Source organism: Lampetra fluviatilis, chromosome 7 (assembly GCF_964198595.1).
Source record: "Lampetra fluviatilis chromosome 7, kcLamFluv1.1, whole genome shotgun sequence".
NCBI lineage: Eukaryota > Metazoa > Chordata > Hyperoartia > Petromyzontiformes > Petromyzontidae > Lampetra > Lampetra fluviatilis.
In genome coordinates this window covers 11,587,867-11,610,046 of record NC_136281.1, presented here as the reverse complement: position 1 = coordinate 11,610,046, position 22,180 = coordinate 11,587,867, and the positions used below count along the sequence as shown (strand labels likewise).

Below are 22,180 nucleotides of genomic sequence, written 5' to 3'. Positions count from 1 at the left end.
TGGCTCAGAGGTCAGAGTGCCGAGGTCCTGGGTTCGAACTCGGGCAGCCACCTTTGATGAAACCTGGTTCAAGTCCAGTTTGGAATGACCATCACGTTAACTGTGGTTTTATGCTGCGTTTGCCTTAAGTTCCAGCTCTGAGAATCGAAAACATAGGTTCGACTGTCATGCGATGAATGTTGCTCTCACATGTAGAGCATATGGGAAAGTACTGCCTCCTAATGTATGGGCCGTAGATCATTCGAAGGGATCTCAGAGGTAACTGTGATATCCTATTCCGTGGGCCATTCTCATGAATATTCTGAAAAACTGGGAACAGGACACGTGCACGTAAACGGTAACCACAGATACATTCACCTTGTACGATTTGCCCATGATACTGGGGAGTTGAGATCATCCCCAGGTTAGTTTTACGTGATTATTCTTGCCTGCCTCTAGATGGTTATATATATGCGTGTTTGTGACCACGCGTGTACATGCAAGGTATCCACCAAAAAACATCACGCTTCCCCAGGAGCTGCCAAAGTGGGGTAATGCTCAGCGCACGAAGATTGCCGGTTCGATTCCATTTCCTGACGCGGCAGTCGAAACAACGCAATAATATCCTCATCTCGCCCCGCTGGTGCCTCTGTCCACCCAGCAGGATCAACGGGAACGAACCAGTTACGACTCAGGGGTGAGGAACCTTTTTTCTCCCAAGGGCCATTTGGATATTAATAACATCATTCGCGGGCAACACAACATTATCAACTTATAAATGAGTCTGTTATATTTGGTCAAACATTTAATTAACTCACCCCTAATGTTATGGCTGGAACTGCTTCTCTTTGGTTAGTCGTGTGATGTTAGCTGGTATTGATGATGTTGCTACTCGCAACTGCTTTTCCAGATTTGCTCCTAGATTTATTGAATTTCGAGTCCCGCCTGCGGTTGCCTTGGCAGGGCCCGACCAAATGATTTCGGGGGCCTTATACGACCCGCGGGCCGGACGTTCCCCACCCCTGAGTTACGTCAATCGGCAGGTCACGTGGGGTGGGGTGAAGTGGGGGTACGTCCACCTCTTCCAACACGCCTGGTCGATGTGGAAGGGTGGACCAAATGCCCTGTTTAGTTCACGCTTGCGGACGCCCTTCTGCCAGCGATTCTCTCCATCAGACAACCGCTGCTAAATTCTCCACAAACTGTTAGTAATTTTATCGACCCCGGAGAGATGATGGGCTGCGTCAACCTCCAAAACAGAAATTGTGTGATTACCCGCATTGTACAAGGGCAGCGCATTAAGACAGGCTGGGCCTTTTAAATATCTAAATGTAATCTGAATGTAATTGACCGATTTTGATTGCTGGGTATACAGCTTTCCATTGCATTTCTTAGGTAGCAACAATAATAATCAGGACTAATGAAAACACACTGTCATAACAGAAGCAAGTGTCACTTAACAAAGTCATTAAAATAATTGTGGAGCAACGTTTTTGCCAAAGCAGCAAATTAATTCGAGGCGAGACACGTGCAGGTACAGGATGTGGGGGGACAGCTGTTTGACTGAGTGCAGCAGTTCAGTCAGCCCGAAGAATTCATCTCTTGACTCATTCTATTTAACCAAACAGACCATTCTGTGTCTATCATCTGGTCGGGGGGCCCAGCGCGAGCAGCTCTTATTGGAAGGTTGTAGGTTCAAATCTTGGCTGAGGGGGTTGAATCAACACATCAACCCCTCTGGGGTTGATTAAAATGAGTACCACTTTGTGGGGAGATCAGGTCGTGGTTGTCTTACATGGATAGCCTTGTGCGCCACCGGGAATGCGGAATTCCCACTACCGGCTGTCAACACGAGATGAGCACCGAGTCAAATGCTCGGTTTGAGCTGGGAGTCAACATTTGACTTGAACATAAATCCAGTCACTTTTTACTTCCACGTTTTCGAATACTGTGATGAGGGTCAAACGATGTTATGCACAGCTCCACTCTCAACAGTGTACACTCTTTTACACACTAATATAACGTGCTTTGACAAATATGCAAATTAAGTGTGTTCATATAAATCTACATCTTGCTGAGAAATCTATGTAGGTTGCATTTATGGAATTTACATATTAGGATAAACAATCATGTTTATGCTAAAATGTTGGGAATTGTATACTGTAGCATTTTATGAAATGAAGATCCTTTCCATGTCAGTGGTGTAACACGCGAGAAGATATATCCGTGTATATGCTGTTTATTGAAATAAAAAGCTTGATTTAAACATTAAAACGCTTACGAGTAAACACGTTCCAAAGAACTATTGGTCAAGACTTTTACTGCATACATGTCTATAATAATCAGGAATCTGACGCGGAAGGAGCACAGGCAACAGTGGCTTACTCTATGACCACTGTCACACGACTGAGGCATGTCTTTAATTTTCCATCTATGAAGGGGATGTGCGCATCGGCCTGTCGATGTTCCAATGCGTTTGATCATTAGGCCAGCGCAGCAACAGAAGGAACAGCGACGGGGGAGTCGACTGTCCACCGGTGAGCGTGCGAGCCACCGCGCGCCTCACAGTGCGTTCTCGATGGTGGAGCACGCCTTGCGCAAGCGCTCCACGCGCTCCATCACCATGCGCCGCTTCTCCATTGTGTCCTCATCCTCGCACAGCAGCTCGGCGAGGTTGCCCTCCTGCGCGAGCGCCGTGAGCTCCACGCCCAGCGCCACCACCAGTTCGTCCAGCATGTTGAAGCGCACCGTCATGGGCACCATGTCCATGAGCCGCGTCAGCGCGATCTGCGGCACGCGAGGGGGGGGACCGCACGCCCGATCGGATCGAGTTCCTTTTCACTTTATTGTTTTAGTATTGTGTAAATATGCATGTTGGACTTCTATTGCACCATGCGTAGCCAATTATGCTACTCGGAGGTTTGGGGAAGGACAACAAACTAAACACAATGATCACTACTACATCTGTTTACCCAGGAAAGCCTCATTGAGTAGTCCCAAGACTCTTTTTCAGGGGGGTCCTGACAAACCTTTGTACACGTGTGTATATTTGATATACATGTGTATGTGTGTGTGTAGCGGATGGCGCACTGCGCTACGAACTTGGTGGCCTGAGTCCAATTCCTGCTCACGGCCAACACCAGTGACGATTATCTGAACTAGTGCTGGGCCTCCCCTAGGTCGACTCAGCCTCAAATGAGTACCTGGTGCGGTGTGTAAACATTGCCACTGGGGAAACAAATGCGGCCGGGCGTGGTTGCTGGCCACCCACCCCCTCGTATGCTGCTGTGGCCTTCTTTAGGTGCTCGCTAACAGCACTTGCCCCAACAGTCTATTACAGATGATAAGGGGGATCTTTTTCTTTCTGGGGATGTGCATGTGTATGGGCACGAACCTGTCTGCATGTGTTTAACGTACCTTGAAATATGAGCGCAGATGTTTGTTCATCACACGCAGATCCTCGTCCAGGCCGCCAACATCAAGTAGACTTTTGTCCTTATACATGTTGGGATACTTGTGGGAATTGGAGGAAATTTGAGTATCTTTATTGACTTCAAGATCATGCTGGTGCTCTTCTCTTAGGTTATTCTGATAGAGCATATCCTACACATGCAAAGACAGTCGTAGCAACACACAGTCCAATAAGTAACAAACACTGCTGTAATGTATATACTATAGGTAGCGGAATATATTTTTTTTATGTAACTGCCATAGAGATTGGTACCCCAGTCGGAGTTAAGTACACCCCTGGAAAAAAGTGTCCTAGAAACAAAATATTTAATTGCCTCGGCCATTTTGTATTATTTGGTACCCCGGGGTACCGCCATAAAGATCATATGGTGGTGTGTTGATCTTTATTACAGTATGCCACAGTTTTGATAGACCTAGGCTGAAATGAGTGTGTTCTTGTGTAAACCACTCTTATTGGCCGTATACGTAAATCGGGTACGAATAAAGATTTGCTACTTTCGTTGGTACCAATTCGTGCTTTGGGCCATGGACTGTGTCTGTGAAAGGGAGTCCACACGAGGCGATATTTGGGCAAGGGATTTATTTAAGCCCCACACACTGCAACACATTCACACCTCACAAGAAGCTTTTCCTTCGGGAGCCCCAGAAACACGTCACATAGTCCCCTGTTTATATCTCCCCCCCCCCTTATCCACCCCCCACGATCTTTCTGGAACCTTCCAGCAAGCTCCTCTCATTCCCTTGCTCTCTACAAATCCTGTCCCTTGGCCTCTCTCTTCTTCCTCTCCCTCCTTTCTCTTTTCTGCCAAATCTCTTCTCCGGTCCTCAAGATAATCCCATGCCTTCTTCTTCCCGGCTGCGTTCAGAATCAGAATCTTTATTTATCCTGGAAGAATCCGATGAGCTATGAAGCTCTTTTTCATGGATGTTCTCGCCACCTTTTCTTTTCCTACTCATCTCGGGAGGGGGGGGGGTGTCTCTGTGCCCTCGCATAGCCCCAATGTGTCCCTACACGATGGCTCTTACAGATGTAGTGCGGTCAAGGAGAGTAGAGACGGCTTGTAGAGGCAACACGTTTATTCCAATAACAACAGTAACAGAGGGGAAGCGGCCCCTCCACCTGATACCTGGGGAGGTATAGCCTCCGGGCTAGTGTGCCCTATCAACTGGGGCTACGTACTCCCAGCCCTCCAGCTAAGGGGTCCTAGGGGAAGCTAGCTGACACAACCCAGCCAAGGTCCTCGGGTCCCGACCACTGGCCCACTCAGTCCCTGCCCTTTGGTCGGACGTCGGGTTCCCAGGGGTTCCCAGAGTCCGACCACTGGTGCACTCAGTCCCGGCCCTTAGAATGACGTTGGGTCCAAGGGTTCCCAGGGTCCTAGCCTAAGCAGGTCTTCAGCCTTCAGCTTGACGATGACTGCCGGACCCATCCAGAGGTCCGGCTTTTATACCCGTTAGAGGGTCTCTCTGCCCCTAGCCACGCGTTCCTTTTGGAACTCTCTAGGGGGCTCTGGAATACCCCCCCAGCCCCTCTCTTGGGGTCTGGGGAGCCCTATTTGCCCAACGGGCCGACTCATCTTACCCATTCAGTATACCACCCCCTTTTGACACATGTCTGCTACTACAGGTAAGGATGAATGGGAAATGTACACAGTGCCCAACCATGCTACTACACATACAGTGAGGGGAAAAAGTATTTGATCCCCTGCTGATTTTGTACGTTTGCCCACTGACAAAGAAATGATCAGTCTATAATATTAATGGTAGGTTTATTTGAACAAATACTTATTTCCCTCATTAAAATGCAAATCAATTTATAACATTTTTGACATGCGTTTTTCAGGATTTTGTTGTTGTTATTCTGTCTCTCACTGTTCAAATAAACCTACCATTAAAATTATAGACTGATCATTTCTTTGTCAGTGGGCAAACGTACAAAATCAGCAGGGGATCAAATACTTTTTTCCCTCTGTACGTATTTGGCAGAGTTGGTGTTACGAGTTGCGCCGCGCGTGTGCCGAGTGGCGCGCGGTGCACGTGGCGGGCACCTGCGTGTAGACCATGCTCTCCATGCGGAAGAGGGTGACAATCAGGACACTTGCTCTCTGCTCCTGGCCTTGCACCTGTGCTCCCACCTTTGCCTGCCTCCAGGCAAGGATGAGCATGCAAAAACACACAAGTCGGCGTTCGTTCAATCAGTGAAATTAGCGACGAGAATATTCGTCAAGCTGACCTGGGTTTCATTGGGTCAACGGTGATACCGAGTGGACGGAAATCGTCCAGCGTTGACGGTGATTATGACACGTAAAATATCCTCATGTATGTGCTGTGAAGAAGGGCCATTGCTTGAAATGTCATCGATTGTATATCTTTCATTTAAAGGGCACAGTGTTATTGACAAATGTTGAGGTTTTTTTCTGAATACTTGGTTTATGGGGCAATGAGAAATGATATGGAGATGTTTGGGGGGTTTTCGGGAGAGGTAGTGGGGGAAATCGGGGAGGGCAGTGGGGGATGGAGGGGAGGGGTGGTGGGGGATGGGGGAACCTCGGGCCAAGTCTGGAACTGATAATTTTCATTGTTAAACACATGCAATGGAATTGAATCAAACACAGGATTGAAAGATTTTGCTGTTGAGCTCGAAGGACATCGTAAGAAAGTAGTTAAAAGAAGGGTCACCTTGACGAGACGATTAAACTCGGGAAGGAATTGGAACACGTCATCGGCGAGTCGCATGCACACATCCTGCACGCTCCCTGCACCACTCACACAAACCCACACACATGCGCACACACGTTAAGCACTGCTCACGCAAACCCACCAAGACATATCCCCCTATAGCCTTAACAGAATGTTGGGGCAAGTGCTGTTAGCAAGCACTTATCAAGGCCGGAATGGCACACGAGGGGGTGGGTGGCCAGCAGCACGCCCGACCGCCTTTGTCTCCCCAGTGGCGATGTTTGCACACCACACCAGGTACTCATTTGAGGCTGAGTCGACCTAGAGTAGGCCCAGGACCGGTTCAGATAATCGTCACCGGTGTTGCCTGTGATCGAGAATCGAACTCGGGTCACAGCGCGCGAACCGCTACACCACTGCTCCCCACTGTGCGTCGGTGTCAACTTAAAAACTGTGGCCATTTTTATTTTATTCACACGCAAATGACTTAATTACGAAAACACGAGCAATTGTTACCCCTTACTGTGACAACTTGGCGGAAAAAAGAGTATAGCGGAGACCTTTGACAGTAAATAAACAAAGGGAAAGACAAAATATAATAACACATCACACTCTCTCTCGACATTGTGACTATCGGCGCTGCGGCACGTACCACAGGTGACAGCGAGCATGTCGAGGGCCGGTTGCTCCAAGCGTTGCAGATGAACTCGAGCGAGGTTCTCAAAGGCGTGGTAGCTCACGAACCCCGGCAGCTCTCGCCCCCAGCGATTGTCCATGTACTCCCGAATCAAAACATCCAGCTCTTCCAGCCCTGCGAGAAATGAGCACACAACCAGCACGTCGGATTGAACAATTACAGAAGTGGTTCCCAACCTATGGTCCGCAGATCACTGCTTGTCCACAAAGGCATGAGAAGCGGGCAGTTACTACGATTTGGAGTAATTGAAATTTATAAAAATAGATTATTGGTGCACGGTAGTCCGTAGAAATTATTTGAGGGTTGACATTGACAGTGAGTTCAAAAGAGTTGGGAAGCACTGGTGTAGACCAATACAATACCCCATTAAGTTCACAGATTCAATTATTTCAGACAAAAATTCGCACCAGTAAATACTAGGGATGAGTTTCTGATGAAGTATAACTTCAGGTTTTTTATTTTAATGGAAAAAATTAGAATTTTGTTACCCCTTGCTTGAAAATTTTCCATGTCGTTTGATGCATATGTGTCTTTGGGCCCACAAAAGTGAGGTCCACTCGATTCCACGTGACTTCATATAATTTGTTGATGCAGATAAAAAACATTCAGCTGTAAGCTGTTTTACACATTGAACCCTTCCAGAAAAATGCAAAATAAAAAAAATTCACAGTATGTGAACACAACCGTTGCAGTGGCGATAATCTTACACGCTTCCTCGGCTCTCTTCAGATCCTTGAGCCACGTGCGGAAGTGCTCTCGCGCGAGCGTGTACAGCATCATGTTGCGTGGAAGATTACGGCTGGGCTCTCCCCGCGCGAGTCCTCGCACGTCCTCATTGTATCTCATCACGCGCTGTGAACACACAGCAAGCACACACGCGAGACATTGAAGGCGGTGACATGGACCAGCGGTGCAAACTGACGATGCCTGAACCGCCTCCGGTACAGCGCTACAGGGGGAAAACACCGTGACCAGGCCCAGGACGCGAGCTGCGTCTGCGGTGAAGAATGGATGACGCTTCCTCCTGGCGTCTCCTGCAACGAGGAGCCGCGCACAGCCGATGAGTTCAGCACCGCTGCTATGTACGGCAGCAAGAGCCGTTTATGAGAATGCTGTCGAAATAGGTCACACGTTTGGCGCAACGGTGCTTCGTTGACTATGCATGATGAAATAAATATTACTGACCGTGTGCGGGGGGGGGCCCTGTTCCTCAAATAAATGATCGCCATTGATTTTCAAAAAATATATTAAGGCAACAAATGGAAGAGTGGCCCTAGCGGCAACGCACTTGCCGCTCGTCGTGTGCACGCACCGCGTTGATGAACAGCTGCTTCGCTCGAGCGTCGTCCGGGATGGACTCGCCCTGTTTCTCCAGCTCGGCGCGCGCTTCACGCAGCTTTTCCGCCAGCTCCTTCCGCAGTTTTGGCAGCGTGCGCTGCGACGCGACATCATTCACGGCGAGGGAACAGATATCAGTTTGTACGTTGTTTTTGTTGTTAAACTTGTTTGCCCAGAAAAAACCTCAACAATGTTTCCCAGGAGGGTCCTGCAAAGTGTTTGTAGCAGGGGTTGACATTGCTACGCGCAGTGATCTATTTGCAGTTATTTACAGGTTATTCTTCATCACTGGGTTGTTGTACGTTATTTTCTAGCTATGGGAGCAAACCAGAAAACCTGGAAGAAACCGTGCAGAACACTGGGAGAACAATACAAACTCCACGCAGAAAGGCGCCCGAGTCGGGAATCATACCCAGGCCCCCTTCTTGCTGCGAGGCACAAGCGTTACCACTGCGTCGCCACCCTGCTTCCGCCCACCTTGATGTTGTCCACAAGTTCCTCGGTGAGCTTGGCAGCCAAAACGGCGGTGGTGGTCATCTTCCCACCGTTGTGCACGTGGCTAACGGGACAGAGACACCACAGTGCAGCAAGGGTCAATCGCAGATATCATCGGTCAAAGTCAACTACGCATCATACTTCACAGCATTCCACCCGCAGTGTGAGAGATGTGGAGAGTGGAAAAGATAAGGGAGTGAGACGACCCTACGCACACAAAGACGGTGGAACAAAGGCTGAGGAAGAGGAAGGCACGCAAAGTACCAGCTGCCAGCATCACCGAAAAATGCTGCGAACACCCACGCCACTCAGAAAAGTAGTCCGTCACGCGCTAAGCTCCCGTTATAGTGGGAGCGGTGCAAGTAAAGACAAAAAAAGTTCCATTAAAGAAAAAACGCGTTAAAGTGAAAACGCACAGCGTGAGCGCCACGCGTTAAACGGGGATTTACTGTTGGTGGAAAGATTGTTGTCAAAATGTGTTTACAATGCTGTTGTCTTTATTGAATCACACCAGACTGAACTCATCACTTGAAATTTCATGTGCATGTATCCCCTTACCCGTTTACAGAAAACTGCAACAATCACCCTATATCCATTTTGATATTTCTGTAAATTAATATTTATCGTGGAATTTTTTTCGTAAAATAATTTGTCAGAGCCAACATTCGTAACGGGACAGTTATTTTATTTCATATTGATTTATGCTTGTGGTGTTTTAAAATGACTACTGTCATGTGGTTGTTGTTGCTCTAAATGCCACTCAGCGGTCTTTGCTCCCGTTTCTATTTGCTTCATCGTTGCGATTTATTACACGGAAATCACTTTTGCTATATTGGTGACCCAGGTGACTCGTTAAAATGAGACTCATCCGGGTAGCCTTGAGTGCTCGCCTGCTTACAAAAAATAAATTTGACACCTTGGGTTAAAAACAGAAATAGGCCACAATCACGGCCCGAGAAGATGTGGGCTGGAGGCGGGTGCAGGCACTGAGCACGCACCTGAAGATGGGGTGCTTCTTGAAGAAGGCAGCCTCTACACGCGACGCCTCGGCCAACGTCTGCTCTGCCTCCACGTCGCGCTGGCTCCGGCACTTGACCAGCACGTAGCCCTTGCGCAGCGGGAACACCTGGTTCTGCAGGATGCGCAGAGCGTTGCGCTCGGTTCCCTCGTCCATCAGGTCTGGCTTGGTGAGGACCCCTAGGGTGGAAAAGTTGCCATTCTGAAATAAGTAGGAACGACGCGCCACTTGCGCCCCGGGCACTGGTGCATTATTCACGTGAAAAACGTCCGCGCTTGCTTAATAAAGAGCGCGTCTAAAAGCAGAATGGAAACTGCTAACGGCGGAAAACAAGGCAGACCGTCCATGTGTCCATTATTATTACACTTCTTTACTCAGTTGAGCCTCACTAAGACGCAATAATTTTTTAGGAAGGTCCCGCCAAGTTTTCCAATTGGAGAAATCATTTGCAAGGCAGCTTGTGGTGCGCCGAGGACTGTTGTCGTTACCAAGGGTACGTTCGCCAGTGGGGTCCACAGCCTGAGCCATCTTAAGCGCCTCAGTTGTAGCAATGTCCACATTGCAGGGGATCACCACCAGATTGATGGTCTCCTGCCGGCCGATGTGGTCACGAATCAGGTCCTTTATCTAAAGGAGAAGGCAGAGTCAAACAAGCTGATGTAGTCAAGATTACATTGTCGCCGAACGGTCAAGATCAACGTCAAGAGGTCATCATGGCCAAAGCCACCGATGCCACCACCGCACCTCGCCAACGCTTTCTCCCCTCCACTACTTTCGGCAGACGCTGCACTGTGGACGCGCGACCTTCAAGATCTGCCCTGACGGTCTCCCACCATCTGGCCTTGGGTCTTTCCTGAGGTTAATGTGCCTTGCGTGCAGCACGCTATGTTGGGCACACCCTGCTGCAGTAGTTGTCAAACAGGCCCTGATGGTCTCCGTGGTAACGTGTGGAGGTGAAGCCACCATTCCAATGCCATCCCGCGACAATTTGTGTAAACGTCCATGTGGCTCAGTGGTAGAGCGAGCGGCTCGTAAGCGATATATGGGTGACACATTAGGGGCAGCACTTTTCCACCCACTCTGCCATGTTGGGGCGACTATGGTCACATGGCATTCAAACCAATATTCACATTCTCAGAGATGAAATATAGCCAATTAAGTGCTAAATCAAATGAGAAAATTTATTTTTTGGTGTATTGTTATTGATGACTAGGTTGAGACGGTCAACTCCCTAGACTTGAGAATCCGGTTTTAATCCCAAGTGGCTGCCTGTATTCAAACTCATCATATTATTGATGCCAGTTCCATGCCCTGACCTCTTATCCACCTGGCCTCCTCACGTTACTTTGGGAAACACACGCAGCAATCGTCACTCCCTCCTGTAAAAACTTGGTAGGACCCTCCTGAAAAAGAGTCTTCGGACTCAGTGAGGCTTTCCTGGGTAAACAAGCCCTACACAATGATGACATTTTGTTGGTTTGGCTTGAGTTGTGCAATTAATGGTGCCGTGTGTCCATTACGAGCGGGTTCCGGAATGTACGCTCCGCTACGTTCAACAAGGTGGTGAGCATTGGTGTGGTGAGCACATGCCTGAGTCTCAATGTCGACGGCTTGGCCAGCAAGGGCTACGCGGGCGATCCCGGGCAGGTCGATGAGGGTGAGATCGGGAACACTATTAGAGGTCACCTCGAGCTCGATGAGGGTCTTGCTCACGCCCAGATCATCTCCTGTCAACTCTGACTGGGCTGTGAGAAACAAGGGACGTTGTCAATATTAAGCCTGAGAGCAGGAAGAAGAAGATGTGAATGCAATCGCGTTTTATTTGTTTTATTATGAGTCTATCATTGTGCATTAAATACATGGAGTAAAAAAACCGCCTGCTAATACTGCGGATGTATTAACCATAAATATACACGTCGGTGTACGTTAAAGATCCTGTGACATCATTCAAAGTTGAGTAGCCCATTATGTGCTGGCGCCACGGTCCAATATTGCCACAGTGAGGAATTGAACGGTACTCTCAAACGACTCGATTGCGATATACATGGCAGCGATCATCCGCCCCCTACTACGGGAGCGGTGGTCTGTCACACAGAATCCTCTACCCGACAAACACAAGAACAAAAAACCTTGAGTTCAACCACTTCATGAATGCAGTCTGATCAGACAGCAATGCACATTCGAGATGCTATAAGCATGCTTTTTGCATTTCTTAAATGTTTATTTCCGTGTGGGTGTGGAGGAGTGCAGGGCGCTCTACAGAGATATGACGAGTCCTTGAAATATTGAGGGGCACATTAGGGAAATGTAAACTGGGTGTGTCATCCCCAATTAAGGTTACATTGGGCACGTCCTTGCCCATATAAGAAATTACGGAACAAAAATCGATAGATATAATAGCGATTTCGAATCCATGCTCGATGCCACGCCAGACTGATCCCATTGCTCCAACCCATCGTGTGGCATTCCTTTCCACTGGATAGACGATGGTCATGCATTGCATGATCCCTCCATATTTCACGGACTCGTTGTGTCACGACCCACGGCGCCGTACCCTGCAGGACGGCGTCGCCCACACTTTCTGGAGAGTCGAGCTTCGTGTTGACGGTGCGGCCCTGCACGCGGTACTTGATGCGTCCAACCCAGGGACCCGGTGCGCGCTTCAGCTTCAGGGCGAGCGGGCAGCGCGTCACGATGCCTGCACGCAGAGACAGAGGAGGAGGTTGTGATCAGTGGGACACGTGTGCAGGGTAGAGGAGAGTCGGGGAAGACCTAAAGCCAGAACGTGAGATATTGTGAGTGGTCTTTAAAATTAGGTGCGAGGATCTGACAAAAGGCAACGATGTCAAAGTCTGGTACTGTTAATTAGTAATCATTTTACTTGGCTATAGCAGCATTCATGCAAATTGAATCTCAAAACGCTGTAGAGTTCTAACATGCCCAGATTGCGTGCAGAAGCGCAAAGGCCTACAGACAAGCGGGAAGGCAACCAGAACCAATGCCAACAATTGCCCAAGCTCTGTGGTCCTATATTGGGGTGTTGCGATGTCTTTTCGCTCACCACTGCCACGTGGAAGCTGCACCCCAGACAGAGCCTCCAGCACAGAGCTCTTGCCCGAGCTTTGGTCCCCGATGACGGCCACAGCGGGGAGGGCCACGTCCTGGTCCACGCCCAGATAGCGCAGCTGGTCGATCAGGTCGATGTAGGGACGAACCTTTCGGTCAAAAGAGTGAACCAGAGACGCACCCTGGGGGGCTGAGCACGACGAGTTGCCTGCAAATGAAAGTGTGCAGGAAATGAACATGATCGTTTCAATTTTGAAATCATAATACTATTGATGTTAATACAAAACAGTACAGGCTGTCCTCTACTTACGAACACCCGACTTATGAACATCCACACTCGTGAACCGGCTTCCAAGAGTTTATTTTTACATCGACCTGGATATACGAACTCGCACTTGTGAACCGAACCGTGGAACTATTTGTTCAGCAGAGCGATCCTCCACGAGTTAAATTAGTCACAGCAACCCGCCTAGGGTGTTTGTGTGTGTGTATGTATGTGTGTGGATGGTTGAGAAAAAGCGACAGGCCCACTCTAATAGTCTACAGCATCCCACGTCAGAGAATGAGGAGGCTTACCGCAGCCTTCGATCGGAGGTTCGGAGAGCCGTGAGGCGCTGCAACGATGGTTGGTGGTCGCGGGTTGCTGAGGAGATGGAGTCTGCCTCAGTGCCCCGCGATCACAAATCCCAATTTAACTCCATCAAAAAAGTTACCTGCAGCGCCACACCTATTAACATCATTATGGTAAAAAACGGTGATCCAATCTCCGACCCCCAGGAACAGGTTTGCAGATTTGCTGAGCATTTCTGTGACGTCCTGGGGGAGGGGAAATCCCTCAGCCAGGAAAACATCGTGGCACAAAGTGGGGATGACCTTACTGCGGTGCCTCAAATATTGAAAGAAGAAGTCACCCCCTGTGAGTGGCTGGCTGAGGTGCCATCTGTTGATGAAGTACTGAAGGCGATCCAGAGTACTGAAGGCGATCCAGAGTCTAAGACCAGGAAAGGTACTGGGCAGAGATGATCTCCCAAGCGAAATTCTGAGGGAGGGTGGCGTTTGTGCACAGACTGCCCTACATGACATCATAACAACAGTCTGGACCACTGGACGGGTTCCGCAGGATTGGAAGGATGCCATGGTGGTCCCCCTCTTTCAGTGTGCCGGGAAAAGTCCTGGCAAGGATTATTCAACATCGCCTTGCTAGCCACGCTGAGGAAAGGCTTGCGGAGCCCCAATGCGGTTTCAGGAAAGGGCTGTCCTGCACAGATGCCATATTTTCTGTCCGTCAGCTACAGCAGAGGTGTAGGGAATTCCAACAAGACCTACATCTCTGCTTTATTGACCTGGTCAAGGCCTATGATACCATCAGTAGGCCTGGGCTCTGGCTTGTTCTTCGTGCTTTCGGAGTCCCTGACCCTCTGCTCACGATCGTGGCTAACCAGATTTAAGGTCGCACCACCACTCCAAAAGCCCCCCCCCCACCCACACACAATACAGGCAGTAGGCGCCACGAGACATATATAATTACTTTTCTTTCGTTTCCCTTAATACAACGGTTTAAAGTTCAAAAATTTGCGACAAATATTAAGTCAATATTAAGCCAATATCATAGTGAGTGGAACGCGGTCTGAAAGTCACCATGAACGTGAACACAATCAGTTAAGATCCGAAATGGTTTATTAGTCCTTCCAATGATTGCTAAGCCAGAATCCATCTTCTCGGTTGAAATTGTCTCAATGTATAATAACAAATAGTATAAAATGTATATGCTTAATACAATGTACAAAGTAATATATAGTATCGTAATTGTATAGTGAATATACAGCAGTGTGATATACATTAGGGTGGGTAGAGTAATACATAGTGTTATATTAAATGTATAAGGCGGTTAATAGCAATACAGTATATAATTTAATGTTGGGTTTGTCTATGGCAGTATATAGTACGGTGTAGACTCATGTGATGTAAGAGAATAAAGTATAGATGGAAGCATATTATATTTTTTACGGCGTAGAATTGTAATGTATTACTTACTGTTAGTAACTCAGCTTATTGTAGAGTATATTTAGTATACTGATGATACTATGTAGTTTATACTTTAGTTGTTTACGTGGTGGTTTTAGTTACTGCAGCTACATACTCTTAACACTCCTTCCCTTTATTAATGCTACCCCTATCCCCTCCCTTTGATGCTGCTAATCCTGCATAATGCACGGGCATAAGTAGTACTAATCACATACCTGCATTTCCCAAATCCCCTCCCTTTGATGCTGCTAATCCTGCATAATGCACGGGCATAAGTAGTACTTTTCATATACCTGCATGTTCCATAAATATGCTAAATTCCTCTTGATATGCAAATAATTTTGTCAAGGCGCCCTTTCCCCCCCCTTCCCACCCAGCTTAAATATATGCTCCAAGCATGGTGCTGTTTCATTCAGACGCTGTCGCCTCGACAGACCTGGTTTTCACCTGAGGACGGCTGCTTGCGTTGTGGCCGAAACGTCATGAGAATTATTTTATTATGTTTTATTTTTATTATTTTATTACTTCCCTTCTACGTGACTTTACCGAAAGAACCAAGAAGATGAATCCCTGCAGTCACGAAAGCTTTAAATCAAAGTTCCATCGGTGAGCTCCTCCGGCAGGCAAGGCTGCATTGGCTGGGTCATGTAGCCCACATGCCCAGCCACCGCATGCCTAAACAGCTTTTGTTCGGCCGGATAGAGGGGGCTAAACGGGCGCGGCACGGGCTAGAAAAGAGATGGAGTGATGTGGTACAGGAGGATGTGGAGCTGAGTGGACTTGCCGATGACTGGTACCAGCGGTGTCAAGATCGGCCTCGGTGGAGGAGGCTCGTGAAGGACGCTATTGGGCAGTTGGAGGCAGTCGCCCTCCAACAGCAACGGAGGACAGAGGAGCGACGCTCACAACAACGAGTGGAGCGCCGGGTGGATAAAGCACAGCAATTTGGCACAGTTGGGGGCACCGGTGGTGCATCAGCCGGGTCATCTCAATCAGTCGACCTGTGGCACCTGGGTCTGCCCCGTGACCTCCTGCCAGCGGGCGTTCGACACTTCACGTGGCCTCAAGGTACACATAGCCTGGCACAAGCGTCGTAGTGACGTCACCGCCACTTAGTGGCGAATGGCGGTTGTTGTTGTGTAAGTTGGCACAGTGGGGAGCACAGTTGGTGCATCTGCCAGCCATCTCAGTCAGACCATGGCAGCTGGGTCTGGTCCCTGACCTGCGAACGGGCCTTCGACACTTCACATAGCCCCAAAATGCACCGAGCATGGCACAAGCGACAAAGTCACGTCTCCGCCACTTCGTGGCGTGTGGATGTTGTTGTTTGAAAGTGTGTGTGTACATGCACGCCCCCCCCCCCACGTGTGTGAGTGGGGGGGAACGATAATGCAACGGGTAGCGGACTGCACGAACAGACCTCACGACCCGAGTTCGATTCCCGCTCACGACCAACACCAGTGACAATGATCTGAATGGGTCCTGGGCCTCCCCTAGGTCGACTCAGCCTCAAATGAGTACCTGGTGCGGTGTGTAAACACCACCACTGGGGATTCAAAGGCGGCCAAGTGTAGTGCTGGCTACGTTGTCTGGTATGCAGGTGATCGTGGGTTCGATCCTGACCCTGATGCCTGTATAATTGGAGTTTGCGTATTCTCCCCGTGGTCGCGTGGATATTTCTCCGGGTTCTCTGGTTTTTCCCTCCACATTTAGAAACATCCGTTTAGAGTATTTGGCTGCTATAAATTTCCACATTATAAGCCACGTCCTTGAACTCCATTTGTGGTCAGGACGCTCCTGCAAAATAGCTACAATGAGTGAAAAAGTATTTGATCCCGTGCTGATTTTGTACGTTCGCCCGCTGATAAAAAAAAAATGATCGGTCTATAACTTTAATGGTATGTTTATTTGAACAGTGAGAGACAGAATAACAACAAACAAATCCAGAAAAACGCATGTCAAAAATGTTATAAATTGATTTGCATTTTAATGAGGGAAATAAGTATTTGACCCCCTCTCAATAAGAAAGATTTATGGCTCCCAGGTGTCTTTTATACAGGTAACGAGCTGAGATTAGGAGCACACTCTTAAAGGGAGTGCTAATCTCAGCTTGTTACCTGTATAAAAGACACCTGTTCACAGAAGCAATCAATCAATCAGATATCAAACTCTCCACCATGGCCAAGACCAAAGAGCTCTCCAAGAATGTCAGGGACAAGATTGTAGACCCACACAAGGCTGGAATGGGCTACAAGACCATCGCCAAGCAGCTTGGTGAGAAGGTGACAACAGTTGGTGCGATTATTTGCGAATGGAAGAAACACAAAAGAACTATCAATCTCCCTCGGCCTGGGGCTCCATGCAAGATCTCACCTCGTGGAGTTGCAAAGATCATGAGAATGGTGAGGAATCAGCCCAGAACTACACGGGAGGATCTTGTCAATGATCTCACGGCAGCTGGGGCCATAGTCACCAAAAAAACAGTTGGTAACACACTACGCCGTCAAGGACTGAAATCCTGCAGCGCCCGCAAGGTCCGCCTACTCAAGAAAGCACATATATATGCCTGTCTGAAGTTTGCCAATGAACATCTGAATGATTCAGAGGACAACTGGGTGAAAGTGTTGTGGTCAGATGAGACCAAAATGGAGCTCTTTGGCATCAACTCAACTCGACGTATTTGGAGGAGGAGGAATGCTGCCTATGACCCCAAGAACACAATCCCCACCGTCAAACATGGAGGTGGAAACATTATGCTTTGGGGTGTTTTTCTGCTAAGGGGACAGGACAACTTCACCGCATCAAAGGGACGATGGACGGGGCCATGTACCGTCAAATCTTGGGTGAAAACCTCCTTCCCTCAGCCAGGGCATTGAAAATGGGTCGTGGATGGGTATTCCAGCATGACAATGACCCAAAACACACGGCCAAGGCAACAAAGGAGTGGATCAAGAAGAAGCACATTAAGGTCGTGGAGTGGCCTCGCCAGTCTCCAGACCTTAATCCCATAGAAAATCTGTGGAGGGACCTGAAGGTTCGAGTTGCCAAACGTCAGCCTCGAAACCTTAATGACTTGGAGAAGATCTGCAAAGAGGAGTGGGACAAAATCCCTCCTGAAATGTGTGCAAACCTGGTGGCCAACTACAAGAAACGTCTGACCTCTGTGATTACCAACAAGGGTTTTGCCACCCAGTACTAAGTCATATTTTGCAGAGGGGTCAAATACTTATTTCCCTCATTAAAATGCAAATCAATTTATAAAAATTTTGATATGCGTTTTTCTGGATTTTTTTTGTTATTCTGTCTCTCACGGTTTAAATAAACCTACCATTAAAATTATAGACTGATAATTTCTTTGTCAGTGGGCAAATGTACAAAATCAGCAGGGGATCAAATACTTTTTTCCCTCACTGTATAGGACTCACCACTGTGATCTCTACATTGGGTCAAACTTAACTTCTCTTAATGATCGACGGCGTGTGCATCATATCTTATTTATTCACGATGTACTTACAATAAAATCCGCAGAATACCTGCTGGATCTCCTCTCTGTTTCAAAGAGCAAATTTCACCTAAGGTCTTCGCTCATTTACCAGCTTCACATTCCCTATTGCCGTACAAATACTGGAGGAAGAGCCTTTGCTATTGATGCCCCCAGGGTCTGGAATGCTATTGCCAATAAACTGCAACTTGAATCACTACTTATGAGATATTCACTTAAAACTGCTCTAGAAGAGTTGTACACCCCTCGCTGCCACTGCTATTCAGTGGCCTAAAATAAAATAAAATGTTTCGCTCCGGATGACCGCTGCAAAGTATTATCTGTATTTTGATTTAGTGTGCTGATCTTAAAGGTGCATTGGAAAATTTGATACTCCGACTGATGCTCCTGCTGTTGTGGAGTGACTCATGCAGCCAGCTATGGCTGCAGGGTTTGGTGGTACATGGTGTTTGTCGTTTGTTGTAAAAAATCGGTCACAGTTCCTATGATCACTGTTACATTGCATTTACGGCTTTATTTTGGTGATTTAGAAAAGTTTTTTGGTTTGGCCATGTTTGTGTGTTGTAGTACAGAGTTAGACTGATGGCCTACATCTAATTTGTCTTGTGATTGTTGTTGTTTGACTTGCATCCCACTGGCATTTTTGCACACAGCGTTGGTGTACGGTGCGTTTTCTGGAATATTTTGCTGTTTTTTCCAGGATTTTCTGTTTGCACAGTCACATTGTCACTTTATGATGTTTCCTTGTTCGTGTTTTTAAATCCTTTATATTAAGTTCACTTGCTTGCTTGCTTGCGCGCTTACGACCGTGCAAATCTTTTGGTCGTTTTGTAACCCACTTCCCGTGATCCAATCGAGCTGACATTTTGCACACAGACTCGTTGTGCGTGACAATTTATTTTCGTGAAATTTTTTTTCCAAAATTTTCCACTTTTTAGGAATTTTTTTATTTAATTTAAAATATCAATGTGATAAAAATGAAACTCTTACTCAAGAAAAACAGAAATGAATAATAAAATAAAACCGATGCCACGCATATAAAGGATTTATAGTGAAAAACTTTGTTTTAACGGGTTAATTTTTTTTGTTGTGGTTGCACCCGATACAAGAACCGAATGCCTCACAGGGCAAAACCAAATAAATGAAATTGAAACTGAAAACATCCACTTCCTCTTTAGCCCCCCTCCCACCTTCAGGCCTCATCCTCTTCAAGCCCCACCCACCCCCCGCTTCAGCCCCCCTTCCCCCGCATCACAAGACCCCAACCACCCCTTCCTGCAGACCAGGGCCGGGCTTGTATTTGTAAAGGCAGCGGTGTCGCTTAAATCTTGCTTCCTCCATCCTTGCACACGTCACCCATCTTCCTCATTGCATCTTCAAAATACTGTACCCACGTTTCCTCTGGTCTGGAATTATATCCTCGGCATATTTTGCATTCATATAACATGTTTAACTTGTTTGTCTTATTTAGCTGATTACCGCGGTTGGCTACGTAGGATGTGAAAGAAGTTCAACATCCCATAAGGCGCGTTAATCGTTAGATCAAGGTTATTATTGTTATCATTGTTGCACTGTTTCAGCAGGAAAGCCCACTGATTCTCATTACTTTTTTTGAGGCGGGTACTGTTCGCTCGGTCACATCACCGACTCGGGTGTCACCGGCATTGTATAAATGTTCAACAAACAAAAAAATGTGGGTTCACGGTGGTCTGTGTACGCGCGTCGTTACGATTCACAAACACGGAGGAGGAGGCATCACCGCCGCAGCCAGACACTTCACTCCTGGCATCATTTATTCGCATCGTCATTTAACCAACCTCAACGCCACCTTGTGGTTGTGGCTCCACATCAACGACCAGCTACGCGACGAGCAATTGCAATTCAAACAACACAGGGCGATACGCTAACGTCTGGCTTGTCACACTCGCACCGCACTCAAAGAGCCTGTGAATACAACCCGCCACGTTACCAGAGTCGGACGGATCCATGATCGCACGAACACTCCGGAGCGCTGGATGAAGCAGAACTCTTCGTTCACGGCACCGGCGGTGGTGGTGGTGGTGTGAGCGTCGTTTCCGCGAACAGTACGTTATGAAGCCGTCGGGATTTTCCCGTCACCCGACATCGTCATTGCGCGCCTGCCCTGCCGCTGAACAGAGGGACGCGCAATTGCTGAGAATCGACGCGTCTCGAGCCACCAATCTCAGATTTCGACCGCCCCACCCCCGCGATAAAACTGTCACAAACCAAAAATTGTCACTGGGTAATGTTATTTCCTAATTGCTTATGCCTCAAAAGTACAGAAAATGGCCATTATTCCCCACAAACTTTGCTTTTGTGACCAGGACACAAAAGCTAAGTTAATAATCCACTCGCTTACCCTTGCCGTGAGATCCACATTGAAACATCACACGTGTTTTCCTCCAGTTGCTTTGGTCAAACCTTCCTGACCCATTCTGTACCCCATACCGCCGGCAATATTCGTGCCTCAAACACTCAATCTCAACATTAAAGTAAACCTCCCTAAAATTATTCGCAGTGCGTTACCTAATTAATTTAAAAAAAACATGACAAGGCGTTGAATGCATCTCTTAATCTCCAGTTTCTCAGGTGAACGTTTATAGCCAGGGGGGGAGGTCTCGCTTAGACAACATCTCTATCCCAATGAAGATCTGAGGTGCAAACAATGAATGCACTAAACTAAAAGTACGGAGCGAGTTATCCGCATTCACTTGTAGATGCGGAGTTGAAAAGCCAGAACAAAGTCAGAACAAAGTCAAAACAAAGTCGAATGAACTCTGGGGCTTGAGTGGATCCTGAGTTTGTCAGGGCAGAGTGCCACTCAAGCTCGGCCCATCAGCGGGCATCTTCTTGCTGTAGTCTTGCTCAAACGCTTCCAGCTGCGATGCAGAGAAGTGATTCTTCCAGTCACCCACCTCCCCTAGCGAGGTGAAGGGGGGGGGTGTAAAAATATATAAAGACAGTGGGTTGGAGAAGAGGTGCAGTAGGACAATGTTACCGTATACACCTATCGGGGTACTCCAGTGGTGAGATGTTAGCTCCCTCGCCTGGTATGCATGAGCGTGTGGGTTTCATCCCGATTCCGATCCTGACTTTTTTTATACATGTCGAGGAGTATCGCGAATAGCCAATGAGGGCGAGCGTAGGGAAGTGCGGGTTGGTTGAGAGGTGACGTAAGGGCATGGAAGATGTAACTTTGAGAGGTGACGTGAATAACTTTCGGAAAGTACTTACGCTCCTCCCTCCGGCTAGGCTCCACCAACTTTCGGAAAGTACTTTCCGAAAGTGGGTGGAGCCTAGCCGGAGGGAGGAGCCACGCAGGAGGTTTAAAGGGACCCCCGTTGCCTGCGTTCGTGGTTGGGGCAAGGGTGAGGAGGACCTTCTGTGTAGGACATCTCACCTCGTCGCCGGGCGGTGTTGGCTAAACCCCCTCCCGGGACAGACGAGTGAGTAGAGATAGGGGTAGCCGTAGCAGGGCGTTGTAATGTTCGCGGGGTGTCTGTGTGAAGGACCGAGGCTAGCGTGCACCTACAGCTGGTGTGAGTGTTGGATGTGCTGTGCGTAAATAAACGACGAGCAGCCCGAGTAACATTCCTCGTCTCCGCGTGGTTGCACCACACTACATATATATAAGACTAGCGGGAAGTACCCGACGTTGCCCGGGTGAAAAATATCTTTCAAAACTTCTCTTAAAAACCTTACATATACAGAGGTACTAAGGTATTGTGAAAGCCCGGTGGGCCGTTTGTCCATTTCTTCACCAACAAAATTATATGAGGCTTGCACAAGTCCAAAAAGTTATAGAAAGTGTGGGGTAAATAATTAATGTAAAAGGTTTCCGAAGATTGTGGACCCCACGTAGGTATATATACCTACACACCCTACATAC

General features: G+C 47.9%; 1 protein-coding gene across 1 annotated transcript; it reads right to left on the bottom strand.

The window, feature by feature from the left end:
- Nucleotides 1-2,265: 2,265 nt before the first annotated feature.
- On the bottom strand, nucleotides 2,266-20,382 carry LOC144933575 (interferon-induced GTP-binding protein Mx-like). Its single transcript, XM_078858504.1, has 14 exons — nucleotides 20,240-20,382; nucleotides 12,739-12,951; nucleotides 12,232-12,375; nucleotides 11,268-11,422; nucleotides 10,166-10,304; nucleotides 9,658-9,856; nucleotides 8,642-8,723; nucleotides 8,139-8,261; nucleotides 7,534-7,678; nucleotides 6,782-6,940; nucleotides 6,130-6,206; nucleotides 5,499-5,591; nucleotides 3,397-3,582; nucleotides 2,266-2,766 (listed from the first exon to the last, which is right to left on the bottom strand). Exons 1-14 carry the CDS (start codon nucleotides 20,256-20,258, stop codon nucleotides 2,542-2,544), a joined length of 1,959 nt encoding a protein of 652 aa, XP_078714630.1. The 5' UTR covers nucleotides 20,259-20,382; the 3' UTR covers nucleotides 2,266-2,541.
- Between the last annotated feature and the right edge of the window lie 1,798 nt (nucleotides 20,383-22,180).

Bases quoted from the DNA above. Each gene is read 5' to 3' on its own strand.
- LOC144933575 (XM_078858504.1), bottom strand. The intron at 7,679-8,138 runs GTGCGTGCACAC...GTGTGTTCACAG, and splicing joins AGCAGCTGTTCATCAACGCG to CGCGTGATGAGATACAATGA. The intron at 6,207-6,781 runs GTACGTGCCGCA...TGAGTGGTGCAG, and splicing joins CATGCTCGCTGTCACCTGTG to GGAGCGTGCAGGATGTGTGC.